This window comes from Colias croceus, chromosome 9 (assembly GCF_905220415.1).
Source record: "Colias croceus chromosome 9, ilColCroc2.1".
Classification (NCBI taxonomy): Eukaryota; Metazoa; Arthropoda; class Insecta; order Lepidoptera; family Pieridae; genus Colias; species Colias croceus.
The window spans coordinates 4,171,201-4,186,241 of NC_059545.1; the positions used below are offsets into that span (position 1 = coordinate 4,171,201).

At 31.3% G+C, this 15,041-nt stretch overlaps 1 protein-coding gene across 1 annotated transcript in view; it reads right to left on the reverse strand.

Annotated features, from left to right (window-relative positions):
* The window catches only part of LOC123694200 (ATP-binding cassette sub-family G member 1), a 65,090-nt gene that overhangs the window by 16,517 nt on the left and 33,532 nt on the right, over nucleotides 1-15,041 (reverse strand). The window contains exons 3-5 of the mRNA XM_045639558.1: nucleotides 9,702-9,822; nucleotides 8,199-8,456; nucleotides 5,102-5,288 (exon numbers count right to left, since the gene is read on the reverse strand). Of these exons, the coding sequence (XP_045495514.1) occupies nucleotides 5,102-5,288; nucleotides 8,199-8,456; nucleotides 9,702-9,822 (566 nt within the window). The remainder of the gene's footprint in view (nucleotides 1-5,101; nucleotides 5,289-8,198; nucleotides 8,457-9,701; nucleotides 9,823-15,041) is intronic.

Consider the following 15,041-nt stretch of genomic DNA (forward strand, 5'->3'; position numbering starts at 1 on the left):
AATACAAGAAAAATAATAATTAAATACCTACATAGAATATGTGAGTAACACTTTTGAAAAACAACATAATTTATAGCAGTCGCTAGATTAGATTTCATAAAAAAACGAAATAAATAATTAAGTTCTGCCAGCTAGACTGCGTAAAACCAAAAAATGCATATTTCATACCGCATAATCAATAGCGTGGGCAAAACTTAAATTCAACAAGAAGACTACGTACCTAGGAGAAGATTACGTAGGAGTGAAAAAAAATAAAATTATCCTTTATTGTATCACCAAGAACGACTAACGATAGCCAAACTATCCATAAAAATTTTGTATTGTTTCAATTATTTATCTTAAAATAAAAATTTACTAGTTCTAGAAGAGAAAGATATCCGGATCGTAAGTACTGTTTACATTCCAAAGTTTATTCATTTGCAACTGAGCAAATTATCGTCTTCTGTTATTTTAACCTTCAGATAAAGCGATTTAATTAATCGGAATACAAGATAATATAATTCGGCACATAGACTTTGAACTTATCATTTGAACTCATTTTAAACTAACTATATAAATCTTAAAAGTTCTTGACATTGTTTTCTTAGTTCAAGTTCGATACAATAAAAAAAATATTTTGACTAATTTAAGCAGATTATTAGAAGAAGAAGAATAATAAATTATTAATTCATGCAGAACTAAAAATTAGTCTTTAATTTATTATCACTACAGAATTTTTACTAGACACTTTCTCTATGATAAGTGCTCTAACAATATATTACATAGTAGGTACCAACTCGCGTAACCTACTTTTTAGAATGGTATAAACTAAATGGTTAAAGAACCTATATTTTAAGCTCGCACAGGTACAATTACCATGTAACTGTTACAAATACACAATAAAGTACGTACCTATTTATAACAAAGTACCTACTTCCTATCCGACAAACAATAGTGGAATTATCGCGATAAATCACACATTAATTAGTAATCAATACCTATCGCAATTACAGAATATTACGTAAACGTTACCTTCCGAGTCAATAGCTATTGTTTTTTGAATATTTAATCGTTTGTAATTAATAACCACAAACCGCGAAGTTAAGGGATATTATAATAACTTTATTGAAGTCTATACTATACTATTAGTCTTCATGTCTATAGTTCCTAGTCTATAGTCTATAGTCTACCTGTAGGTATATATTTTGTACTTAATATTATTATGAAACTGAAGAGTTTGTTTGCTTGAACGCGCTAATCTCAGAAATCATAGATTCGATTTAAAAAATTACTGCACTGTTAGAAAGTCAATTTATGGTTTATCGAGGAAAGCTATAGGTATACCATCACGCCAACACCAATAGGAGCGGAGCAATGCGGGTAAAACCACAAGGCACAAATGGTTTAGAAATATACGTAGTGATTTACTGTTAAAATGTATAATTTGTATTCTAACAAATGTGCAACAAATATCAATAAAACTATATTTATAACAGAACCGGACAAGAAAATCGATGAGCATAACAATGAAAAACGCATCTGCGCTGTGCCGCACACTGTGCCGTGTTTCCTAGAACCCAATACGTAAAAGGTTTACAAAAATATCAATATTATCAATTCAAAATAATTTAAGCTATACATTTCTATGAACCTGCTTTTCAGGAGAAATATTCATATATTATTATCTTAAAATAGTATAGGTATACGCTGTTCCACGGATAATATACTATATCTACTTGTGACTATACTGGTAATACTAAACAACAAAGCAGTGGTATTATAGAAGTAGTATAATAATTACAATAAATAACAAATCAATGCATATTGTTGTGAGGTAATTCGAATGAAATTATTACTTGAAGGCGTTGACGTGATTTCTAATATATTACCTATGCTTGAGCTATAAATGTGAGAATAATTATATACTGTACATAGAATGGTGTAATACAATAATAATATGTATTATAACGACTGATATAAACAAAGGGTAAATTTATTACTGCAACAATTTTTTTATTTTATATCGGGATGTTTATTTTCAAATTGTTAGCAAAGACACTCGCACTCAATTTAAATGTAAGTATATTCTACTTTATATCATTTTGAAGGAATCAAACAATTCTGAATAATCCATTCCAGTCTTAAATATTATACGAAACCTATTAAATATTTAGAAATAAAATAAACATTTTTGAAATGTAAGATTAGAGCTGTAGAAATCTAATGTAGACAACGAAGAAAAGCTACCTACCCTTATTCGCACAAAATATGTTTGATAGGAAACAATGACAGACATTCAAATAAATATGCTTTTAGTGTATTTTAAATTTTTAATTATAATGTAAAAGGTGTAAGCAAAACTCTACGTAACATCATGGGAAACAACTAGTTTTTCATAAATTGCAAAACGGAAAATACTACAAATCATTAAAATGTCATTAGCCTGATACAGTGAAAAATATGCAATTTTCTTCTACATAATTACAAAATATAACGAGGTCATATGTGATTTATGTATATAGAGATAATCTCATGTAGATATCTGTAGTAGTATTAACACGATGTAATATTTAATAGCTTATTACTATGTCTTATATAATATATTGTACTCCGGTTTATGTAATCTACATAAGAAATAAATTATATTATGAAGCCCCATTGCAGTATTTTATACTGCTTGTCATGCCCCGCGGTTTTATCCGCATTGCTCCGCTCCTGCAGTTGTTCTTAGCACTTTATATATAACATCAAGGAAGGCTATCGTAGCCTTCCTCCATAATTGGGCTATCTAACACCGAAATTATATTTCAAATTCCAGTAGTTCCTGAGATACGCGCGTTCACACAAACAAATAAACAGACTCTTCAGCTTTATAATATTATGTACATATATTGATTGAAATAATGCGATTGTGTAGGTTTTTAATCTTAGTAAAAACCAAAAAACCACATCTTCAATGTCATTTAATCAAGTAATCAGAAAGAAAGGATTTGATAAAAATTTAAATTGATATTCACCTTGACACACTTTTTTTCGACGGATTTCAAACAATATTTATTATACCGTGTGACAAAATAAAATTAATAACTTTGCATATATTTACCAATGATGTTCATTGACTTCAAATGTGAATTATGTAAACAAAGGATATTTTTTGTTAAGTTAGTAACGTAAAGATGTTACATTGTAATGTTAACTTTATCTATTGAATTTGCGCCAGCCGCCAAGTCGCGTTCTAGCATACATTCCTTACCAATCAGGGTTGCCTGGAAGAGATTGCGTTTGAGCAATAAGGCCGCCTTTTAGTACGTATGTGCCGTGTGTTTTCATTGTATCTTATTATAGTATAGCTTATTTGTGTTTGGAATATTATGTACAACTAGCGGTCCGCCCCGGCTTCGCCCGTGGTACATATTAACGTTTTCTCTACATAAGAACCATCCTCGTACTTCAAGGAATATAATAAAAAAAGAATTATCGAAATCGGTTCAGCCGTTCTCGAGTTATGGAATTACAACGAAAAGTGGCATTGATTTTTATATATTAGATAAAGAATAAATAAATAAAACAAAGGTAAATCATAATACAATTGTTTTCAAACTTACTTGATTTTAATTTCTAGAATTATCGAATGAGTTTATTTAAATTTCAAATTCTATCCCTTTCAAATATGCTATAAGTAGACATTAAGTACGATCGCACTTGATAATATTGTATAGTAGGTAGTCACTGAACAATTTGTTCATTATTTTTCAACTGATTTACATTTTGTACTTATACTTATTATAAAAATATTTTATAAAGTTAGGTACCTACATAATATCAGTATCTTAAAATAAATATTGCGAAAGACTTAGATCATTTACTTAATGAGGCTGCCCTTTACCACATGCAATGTTTTATATTATTTACATTTTTCATATAACTTTTGAATATTAATTTGGTACAAAAAATAAACATTTTATTATGGGTATGTTGTTATTGATTACACGAAATAAATTGATGAGTATAGAAATAACATGTGTTACATTTATTAAATATTATTGTTGGTGGTTGTAAATTGAATTCTTTCAAATCTTATTTGTTTAAACATCATAGTTAAGAAACTTTTGCACGTGACAAAAAAACTTCTTCAAAATCTCGACTTGGGCAAATCTGTTTGCTTATCGATTAAAATCAATATATCCAATCGGTATAAAAAACACATCGTTTTCTAAAAATGCATTAAAATGTAGGCAAAAGTTATTAACATAATCATGTTAATAAACCTATTTATTGATGAACACATTAGATGTCTCAGAACTTGATTATTTTAGTAACATTATTAAATTGAAGATTTGATAATTAGTAGGTATGTTACTTCGCGAGACAAGCGGCTGGTTTATAACTTAACATACAAAAATGATGTTTGAAAGTGAGAATTATTCTCAAAAAAAAAAGAAAAAGGGAATATTTCCATATTCCATTCTCTCATAAATTGTGCAAATACCACACCATTACATGCTACAATAAATTACTATCAGTTTAAAACGGTTTTAATTGCTTCGATCTAACGTTCAATCTTGTCGCAAACAATTGATAGATACAAATTACATAATTATTATTGAATACTTAGCTTCAGCAAGTGGGTCAAAGACGTTTAACTGCATGTCTTACTTGTTTCAATGAGAAACAATAAAACGAATTAGTTCATTTCACAATTAATCAAAACAGTTGCAAGTTGCGATATGAAATCTCAGAATCGGTATCAATTCTTGTAGTCACATTTTTATCATTGCGTTTCCAGTTATTGTTTTATGCAACATTATTTTGTAAGAGTTTAATTTTTCACTTTGACACTTCGAAATAAGATATTATAAAAAAGAGCGTGTGTACCGAGCACATGTCGTGTCAGAAGTGAAACTTCTCTGGCAAGATTCAAATATACCAAAATCGTCATCATACTCCATGACGTGACGGCATAGCTATGACGCAACCTTGAAATTTTACTCTCAACGCGTCTAATTCATTTCATTTCATTTTCATTTATTTTTATTAATTCTAAATTTTCCCTGAAGGCCAGAATATGAATAATAATATAGACATAGAACATAGAACAGAACAAATTGTTTAACTATCTTACCTGGTCAAACAGCTCAAAGAGAGACGCGGCGGGTTGATGAATAGTGCAGACCACAGTCCTTCCCTGCCTTGCCAACTGCTTCAATAACTTCACACACTGCATGGTGGTGACATTATCCAAACCACTGGTTGGCTCGTCGAGGAAGAACACTGGTGGGTTGTTCACCAACTCCAGGGCTATTGATAACCTAGGAATATAATATAAATAATGAGAATATGATAATTATAGAAGGAATGTAAAGATGTGATGAAGTGGACTGTTTGGTGTTTTGTATATGGAAATGCCGTGGAATATAGCGGAAACTTTAGTTATAAACTTCTAATAAGTATATTATGTGGGATATTACCTATATCTATTCACTATTGTAAACTATGATTGTTGTTATTTCCTGTGCTGCAGTTCATTTTAATCCATACTTAATATTATAAATGCGAAAGTAACTCAGTCCGTCTGTCTGTTACTCAATCACGCTTAAACTACTGAACCAATTTGCATGAAATTTGGTATGGAGATATTTTGATACCCGAGAAAGGACATAGGCTACCTTTTATTGTGAAATATGGCGAAGCCGGGGCGGACCACTAGTGTAAAATAATGTTTATCTTTTTATAGTTACTTAGTTTATACTTTATTTTTACTAATTTCTAGCAACCTTTGTACGAACTTGTTAATCAAATTAATGCCATCAAATTCTATGATACAGGCGGAGGTAAAAAAAAATGTAAAAAATTACGTGAGGAAATGAGAGGTAAGTAAGTAGTATAAGTAACACAGTATTACAATATCTATAAATAATATTGTAATACTGTGAATAAGTAATGTAAGTATAACTAAACTGATTCAAGTGTAGTCAAACTAACTGAAGTGGTAAATGATAAAAAAGATAATTGTATTATGACGATTCAAAAGTTGAATGAAATTAATCTTTAAGAAAAATTATAATCGAATAAATAAATGTTTTAGTTTCAGTTTGAATTCATTATAAAAGCTATATGTCATTGTATCCATATTCCTTGAAGGACTTACACATTTTTTATTTCTTTATTTCAAAGAGTTACTTGACCAGGTATATAGCATTAAGGGTCTGCATTATTACACTTGCAATACAAGAAAAATGAATGTCGTTCAATTTGATATTTCCTTATCTTACTATTAACACGTTAGCTGCGAAACAGGGCTTGAAACACCCTGTCCGTGTCTTGTCGTTATAGCGGTAGGAAAAAACTTAAACTTCTCTGTCGTGCGGGAGGCATAACTTCCATCTGGTTCAGTGTAGGAAAGTGATATCTATATATCTGAGATGTGCTATTGATTCCTAGTTCAATGGTATACCGACCTTAATACCGGGTTTCTAAGACCTCGTGCCGCACTGAACAAATAAAAATTCTAACACAGTGCGGAACGAGGTTGCGAACACCTCGTACCACCATGCACCTCGTACCGCACCCTAAGCTAGCTTCACGCGGTTAGTGTTGTGCAACGCATTCGAGACTATTTGTGGAACAACTTATTGAAGCTTTTACAAAGAAGGACTTGAATGTGTATACAGGTAATTTTCAAACATCCTAACTACTTACTCGTTATAATACGATATTCGTTAATAGAAACGTGAATGTGACATGTTGAGTAACTTTCTTCAAATAGGTATATATCATGATTACTATTAGTGTGTTTGTTCATTGAATCAACTAGCGGCAAATCCAAAACACCCGGCAATCGGTGTATCGCTCATCAAAATTTAACTCTTGCCCAAGTCAACAAGCCAACAAACAAGGCACATCATCTCTTAAAGGGATCAAAGAAGAGTAGATGTGTAGAATGTTACGAAAAACTCCGCACCTCCGAAAAAGGTAAAGAAAATTCTCACAGAATGCACTGGTTGCAAACAATATTATTGTTTGGCCTGTTTTAATGAAAAACATCCATAAGTTTGATAAATAAATACAATTAAATAAAATCGATATTTCTTATCCCATCACTAAATTATATGAAAAACTGCTATTGTTCAGTGCGGTATGGGGTACATCAGACCCCACATTTTATTTTACCCCTAGAATCTAAACTAACTGATCTAACCACGGGCGACGGTAGATTTAGGTTAATGAACTCATTGTTAATAATAATCACGACAAAAGCCGCACACTTTGTCTTATTTGGCGCCAAAAAAACGATTTTGGTCTCCTACGGGCGGTGGGGTTTAATATGCCTCGTGCCGCCACAATCTCTGGTATAGGACAAGGTTTAAAACGACCCGTAACGCAGTAATGGAAAGTACAGATATTTCTGTGCCGCAGCGAACGTGTTAATTCTAGAACTGTGTCTCGAAATAACTCGTATTAACATTTTACTTTCAGTTTTAATTATTATAAGCTCGTTATTTACGCTAAATACTTCTAGAATGCCATAACATTTGTTATTTACATATTTTTTGTTATTCAATATTCAATGTGTATAATTATTGCCATAAATTAGCGAATAAACTAGAAACTCGAATAATAATCGTATTGTTTTTGTTTTTATATGAGACCTCTCACCCTAATCCTAAATTATTTAAATGAACTTGAAATGTTCATATTATATAATAACACGAGCTATGAATACTTATTAATAAATTATCTGCGTATTATTCTGTAATTTCATTAATTAATTGTATAATTCGTACAATCAACTATATTACTTCTCTAGAAATATATGTTTCATCAAAACCAATTTCCTCAGTGCTTATTCTAAACCTATCATCATGGTGTACAAGTATAATCATTTGGTCATCATAGCCGAAGACATAGAAAACGTACGACCTACTAAGTCTAACTTCTAAGAAATGTTCACAAGGGTACTTAAATCTCTTTGGCATATGAGTATCGGCCGCGTCATTACTTAAATTACCTTAATTTTACTATATCCTATATTGTATGTATAGAAGAACATTTTTTTACAATCTATTTTCAGGAAGCATCCAAGTCTCTTAAAATTTAAAACGTAAGAGTCCGTGCATTGCTAGGGTAGTGCGGATAATCTACAATCCGCACTTTTATCACGTGTTGAACAACTAGATATTTAAAACAAATATAAATATATAAATAAAAAAAACGTTCACCTTTTCTTCTGTCCTCCTGACAGCATATCGGTCCTTGTATGCTGATGTTCCAACAGGCCTAGCTCTTGCAGTATCTCTTCGGATGGTGCCTTCGCGCCCTTCGGCAGTTTGAGGCTCGCGGCGACATCCATCGCTTCACGCACTGTTAGCAGCGGCTGCAATAGATCCTCCTGTGTTATATAACATGAGGACTTTTGGAATAGCTGCTCGTCTCGTGGTTCCCCATTCACTAGGAGCTCGCCTGTCACACCAGCTGACCTGTTGAGAGAATCGTTATAAGTGTATATGAAACGGAATAATATGTTATTGCCTATTGGGTCTTCTTACTTCTGTAGACAATTTTAGGAATTAATGTTGAATTCGGTGTGTTTTGCTGTACTTTGAGTCGACTTTTAAACTTTATATCATAAATAGTTTTAATAAGATGTAGGTAAGCGGTAGATAATAAAAAGTGAAAATTACATCGATAAATATTAAGAATGTTTATTTTAAAAATAAGTATCTACTATGAAAATATATTTCTTAAATAGTGTAAAACAGGAATTAGGAATTTATTATCATAACATTTAAGTCTCAAAAACCAAACCAAAATACCAAATCGATATTTTATTACTCCTAAATGAAAATTATCGTTCTTGGGAAAACATTTGTTAATCTGAGAATAAATATTGAATCTTCATCAAGTTAATGGTTTGGTATTTCTCGTTTCTAGAACGTTAATCGAAAACGTAATAAAAACAATATTATCATTATGAGTTTGCGGTTGAAATCATTGCAATTACAAACAGTGTGGATTGAAAATGACGTCATAGTTAGGACGCCACCTATTACGATAAATTAGCGCCAGAATAATCAAGCTATAGAATTTTAGTACAGAAATAAACTCTTGCCAAATTCAGTATTTTTGATATTAAAATAAGAAATCTCGAAATAGGTAAAGGTATTTTTAAAACTTGGCACCAAAGCAAATGCTAAAATGAGGTTGTTTGCTTTATATGACACTGTTCTTGATAAAAGGCATGACAAAAACACGTGAACTCAAACAAGGCTGGGGCCTGGGGTAGGAATACAGTGAACCTTAAATTTTTTAAACTAAGGGCATTGCACTTAAAATAAATAAAAACATATGAGGAAACATTTCATCCTAACATATATATTTTATTAATATCAAGAGTAGATACCTCCCAAAAGTGTCAGTCTTGAAAGCAATGGCAACAAATTTTCCACTTATGAGTTAGGTTCTTGCCTCTCCGATTAACACGATCTTTTTATAAAGATATAAGCTTCGCATATTATTTTATTTTACACAGTACCTAAAAATAAAGTTGCATGCAAACTGAAGATCACCCATACTAGAAATTGTGCTTTAGGAGAGCCCTTTGTCTAGAACGTGTACCTCGCCTAATTACGAATTGAATTGGTTTGGCGTATTTGATACATTTATTGTGTAATTAATTCGAGCGTGTGTGAGTGTGGCTGTGTGTGTTTGAGTGTGTCCCTTACCTGTAACCAGATATTGCGTTGAGGAGTGAACTTTTGCCGGCACCAGAGGGTCCCATGATCGCCACCAGCTGCCCAGACATAAATTTGCCATTTACGCCTTTGACAACTTGACGAGATGTGCCTGAAAAGATTTACCATATTGTTACAACGCACACAGCTTATGTCACATTGTTCCAAAACAATTTCTAAAAATGTGAAAAATTTTCAATTTTGGAGAACGTTGCATATCGGTAAAAATAAGTTAATCCTTATCCAACAACACGTGGTCACTAAAATAAAATCTAAAATTACATATCAACCAAAGTATTAAAGAATAAAATATGATAATTAATGTTCCTTGTGAGACTTGAGAGGTACTTCGTGTTACGAGTTATATGAATCAAAATTCATTGTTAAAATAAAAATATATCTGTATTTGAGATCTTTTGTGTTTATAATAATTTACATATTACGGTTCATTACTTTAACGGTTAACCAATCTATAATTCTAGTCCTATCCTACTAATATTATAAATGCGAATGTTTGTGAGGATGTGTGTGTGTTTGTTACTCTTTCACGCAAATACTAGATACTGAACCGATTACAATGAAATTTAGCACACATATGGAGGACGTTTTATCTCGGAAATCCCACGGGAACGGGACCTATGCGGGTTTTTATTTGAAAACGCGGGCGGTTTAGTATTATCATAAGCAATAACATTCATCATAACAGAGACACCTTAATTCTTCGTTTATGATATACGACACGATTATCCATTTATATGTATTTTATTCTATTACTTTGAGCATATAAAAATGAGAAGTAGGGGAGAGCGGGGATGAAAGTCACATTTTTTTCTTTTTTTATGTAACTTCCAAAATACGTTGTTTAGGAATGATATTTGTATACCAAAGGATAGTGTAATTATTCTGGTACAAAATAAATAAACGTATTTTTGTATAATATTATCAGTTGTAGAAATATTTTGTATTTTCACTCCAAAGAAAAATGTGACTTATAACCCCGGGTCAGGGATGGTTGTCACAATGCCTAGGGTAGGTAGTCACATACTAAATAACAGGCAATTTATAAATAGAAAGTCACTTTTTGGTCTTATAATTTTACGGAATAGTTTTTAATTAAGAACTCTTAACCTAATGAAACCGTAGACAGTCTTTATTTCAGTCTGAACATTAAGAATCACAATTTTAGCAAATGTCATTTATTTATTTTATTTATTTATTTATAACTCTTTATTGCACAAACTAAAATATGACAAAAATAACATTAATACATAAGAAAGGCATAGTTTGTACAAGAGGCGGCCTTATTGTTAAGCAGCAATCTCTACCAGGCAACCTGATGGAAAGGAAATGTATGAAGTTAATGGAATAGTGCAAAAAGAAGAAAAATTTAGTAGACCAGATGTGCATGTTCTAGAACCCAAAATATACAATCCTGGCATTGTACCCAAACCTCTAGATTTGCTTGCTGGGTATGGCGACAAACAGACTAAGCAGAAATCATCATTCTCTTTCACTTCTTCACTGTTGTCAGATTTCTTCTTGTTTTTATTAGATTTAGAAACCTTCTTCTCTTATTACTTCTCACTCAATACAAGTTTTGGTACTTTCTTTTTCTTAGCATCTTGCTCCTTCTTTTTCTCTTCTAAATAGATCTTATATATCTTTCCGGTATATCTGTCCGAACGGCCGATTTACATTTTCTTTTATCACCTTGCTGTGACTTGCGTGGAGGTGCTTTTGGTAGTGGTTTCAAAATAAGCGGGGATACGTTCAGAGTAGATTTTACACCACTAAGACCTGGTATCGCTAGGGGCTCCCGGGTTCTTACTCCACTTGGCCCTGGTATCGCCAGGAGCTCATTGGGAACTTGATTCTACAAAGATTCCCCTAGCATCGGACTTTCTATAAAATTTTCTGGCGTTAGGATAGATGGACTTCCAGCAGGTTCGTTAGGGCGATTTTCCGGTGTTCATTGAAAATTAACGGCTGAAACAAACAACCTCAAAACGCAAATAAAGTCAGCTCGCATACAGGGGGCTGGTTGTCACATGTGACAATTAGCCCCCGAAAATTTGTGACAACGAGCCCCATAACACGTTTTAGAAAAATAACATTGAAAATAAATTCCGATCAATGAATATCTAAAAAACTATACTACGATATTATAAAACACATTTCATCATCATCAAATGAACTGAAAGATTATTACTGTAAAACAAGAACGTATACTTATGAGGTTCGACACAGCAGCACAAAAATTTACTTTTGCTATGCGAAAACAATAAACACTTGTGAAGCCCTCACGGCAGATCGTAGCGGTCTGACGCGAAGTGGGGACAGCGTTGTCACTATATCGCTTTTGCCACGCTGTTCAACAGACTTATTCGATAGTTCAGTTTTGTGTTAAGACCGCTGTGACAACCAACCCGTGAGACAACCAAACCCGGTCTCCCCTACCTAATCAAGATAGCAGTAGCAATATGCAATTATTGACGTAGAACTATAATTTTAACTTGATTGCTGCAATCGATCAATTAGTAATGGTCAATTATGTAAAACATATAATATTATAATGTAACCAGTTTTGGCTTTACCTAACTACAAAAATACCCACGCATATCCGGGTATAAAAAATCACTTGTATTATTATTAGTTATTTATTTACAACACTTTATTGCGCTGTCAAACAAATGGATCCTTAAAATTAAAACTTATAACTCATCCCACTCAGAAGGCGGCCTTATCACTCAAGAGCGATCTCTTCCAAGCAACCCACTGGGTGTACTAAAATTATAAAGGAGGAGGAAGGTATAGGAAAAGAACAAACATAAAATTATTATAAGCCTTAAATACATACATATTATATCGTGTTAGGGAAGACGTTTTTTTTTTCGAAAAATCCAAATTAATGTGTTTCCGCCCATTAACAGCTGCTATAAAAACAAATAAAACGGAATCGCTACGATTATGGATTTTTTTTATTCATTTACATTTAAATCTAATTGAATTAACTAATGTGACACTTGTTGACAGAAAGATATATATTTATTTGTTTCCTTAAAAAACGAATAAAGCACGTAACAATACAATATTTAAATGGTCTCATTTGTTATTTATTTTAGCATGGAATATTATTAATGTCCACTAAATTTTTAGTAATTATTCTGACTCCGTTCATGATTCATACTTTTCTCTACAGATTGTGTAGCATCTATACTAATGTCTAATACCAGAAATTAACTACTTAGGCAAGTAAATATAGGCGCGTGTTAATTATGCCAAACTAGCCACTCAGTCTAACATTGGCATGTTAATTAAAACTTCGCTTTTTGCTTGAATAATAGTAATATGTTTTTTCTTCTCTTTATTTTATCTCTTACCTTACTAGCCGCTTGTCCTCTCCCGGTTTAACCCCGGGATATAAACATAAAAACATCATTTTAGATGACCATTTTCATAACAACTATAATAACCTTAACTGGAAAGTTCACCTTTATAAGTTCATATTACGTCAGCAATCTTGACATAACATTAATTAAACATAACTATTTCTTAGGTCATTAAAGTGGATGGAATATTATAAGTCCATAATACGCACGCGTGGGATGCCAAAATGGTATTTCAAACACGTAGATTTATTTGCACATACCTAATATATAATTATCTTAATTATGTACATAATTGCATTAATGATAAGGTCACACTTTTCTCTATAAATAGAGAATTTGACTAAAAAACAATGATTTGGTAATAAAAAATTGACCTCAAAATGAGCATAGAAAAATGGATTTTTTTTCACAAATAGAATAAATTATCATTACAATTTATTTAATATTAAAGGACAATTGGCATGGTAGGGGGCTAATAATATATTAAGTTAAATAATTATGTATCTAAATAAAAATATCTAGATACATTTGTTATTTTAAATTATGCTTTGTATAGTTCACACTTCACAGTGTTTAGTGTTTAAAAAACACTATTACTAGATGATTGATTATTTACATTCTTAAGGCGTACAATATTCTATTTAGTAACTAGGAAACAATTTCGAACAATAATTGTAGATTTTTTGTTAATTTCGCGATCTAACATTTTTTTTGCATCAAAGAGGACCCGAGAACTGCCAATATTAATTAATTACGACATTAACATTTTGTTCCAACATAAAAAGTTATAGATACAAAAAACTAATTGGAAAGAAAAGACACGAAATCGTGTAATCGTAAATAACATTTTTAATGAATCGTTCATTTTTTTATTGCAATAAAAAGATAAGACAGTTTTCTTTGAAAATAACCGCATTTCATATATTTCGAGGTTACCTTACACTAAACTCGTTTCCTACATTCACTTCAAAGAATTTCCTATTAATATTTTGTAAACTACGTAATGTTTAAAGGTTTATTTTTGTTGTTGATGTCGTTCGTTGTAATCACAACAATAATATTTATTTATTCTGTAAATTTATTTTGAGAAAGACTGAAACTGCATTTTATTTTTAAATAAACAAACAATTCGACCTATAAAACTTCTGCAGACTGCAAATAATATTAAAACTTATTTACTATGTGCCTATAAGCCCAGAATATATAATAGTACTCTATACAACTTTGATTAGGAAAAAGTATTCTACAGATTCAGAAATATATATATATTTTATTTTTTTACATTTTATTCCAGGTCAACCTCGAATCAGATAGTCCATTTCAGTAGCAGCTAATTTATTAAAATTACCTTTTTTTAAAAATATCGAGCATTTGACTAAACATTCATACATACAATTGTTATAATCCTATACATGAATCAGTACCTACACAGCTGCACTCTATCAACCCATATACAGATAAATAATTACGTTTTCCGTTGGCTCATCCGCACAATAGTCACAATATGAATCATAGAGATAATCAAACTGTAATAACCATTCTGTGCTTTATATGAACACAATACATTGTTTGTGAATCTGTATCTAATTACGATCTACCTTTTTGTCCATACATGTATCATTTCTTTGTAATACGGTCTACTTATTTTATCTTATTTCCTAAAAACCTTTAAAATATAAAAGTAAATACCTAGTAATGTTTTCTCTACATGATATAACAGATACAGTTAAAGTGTAATTTATAAAATGAATCAATAAATTCTCTCGATTCCCTTTAGTACCTACTTTCAATAATAAAAAAAATATCCATCCAGTGCTAACTGCTAGTTTATTGATAAGCTTCCAAGGAATAAGAATAACATACTTAATACTACATTACAATTTGTAGAATAACATAAGTACATTACAATTTGTTCGCAATAACAATACTTATTTTCCTTATA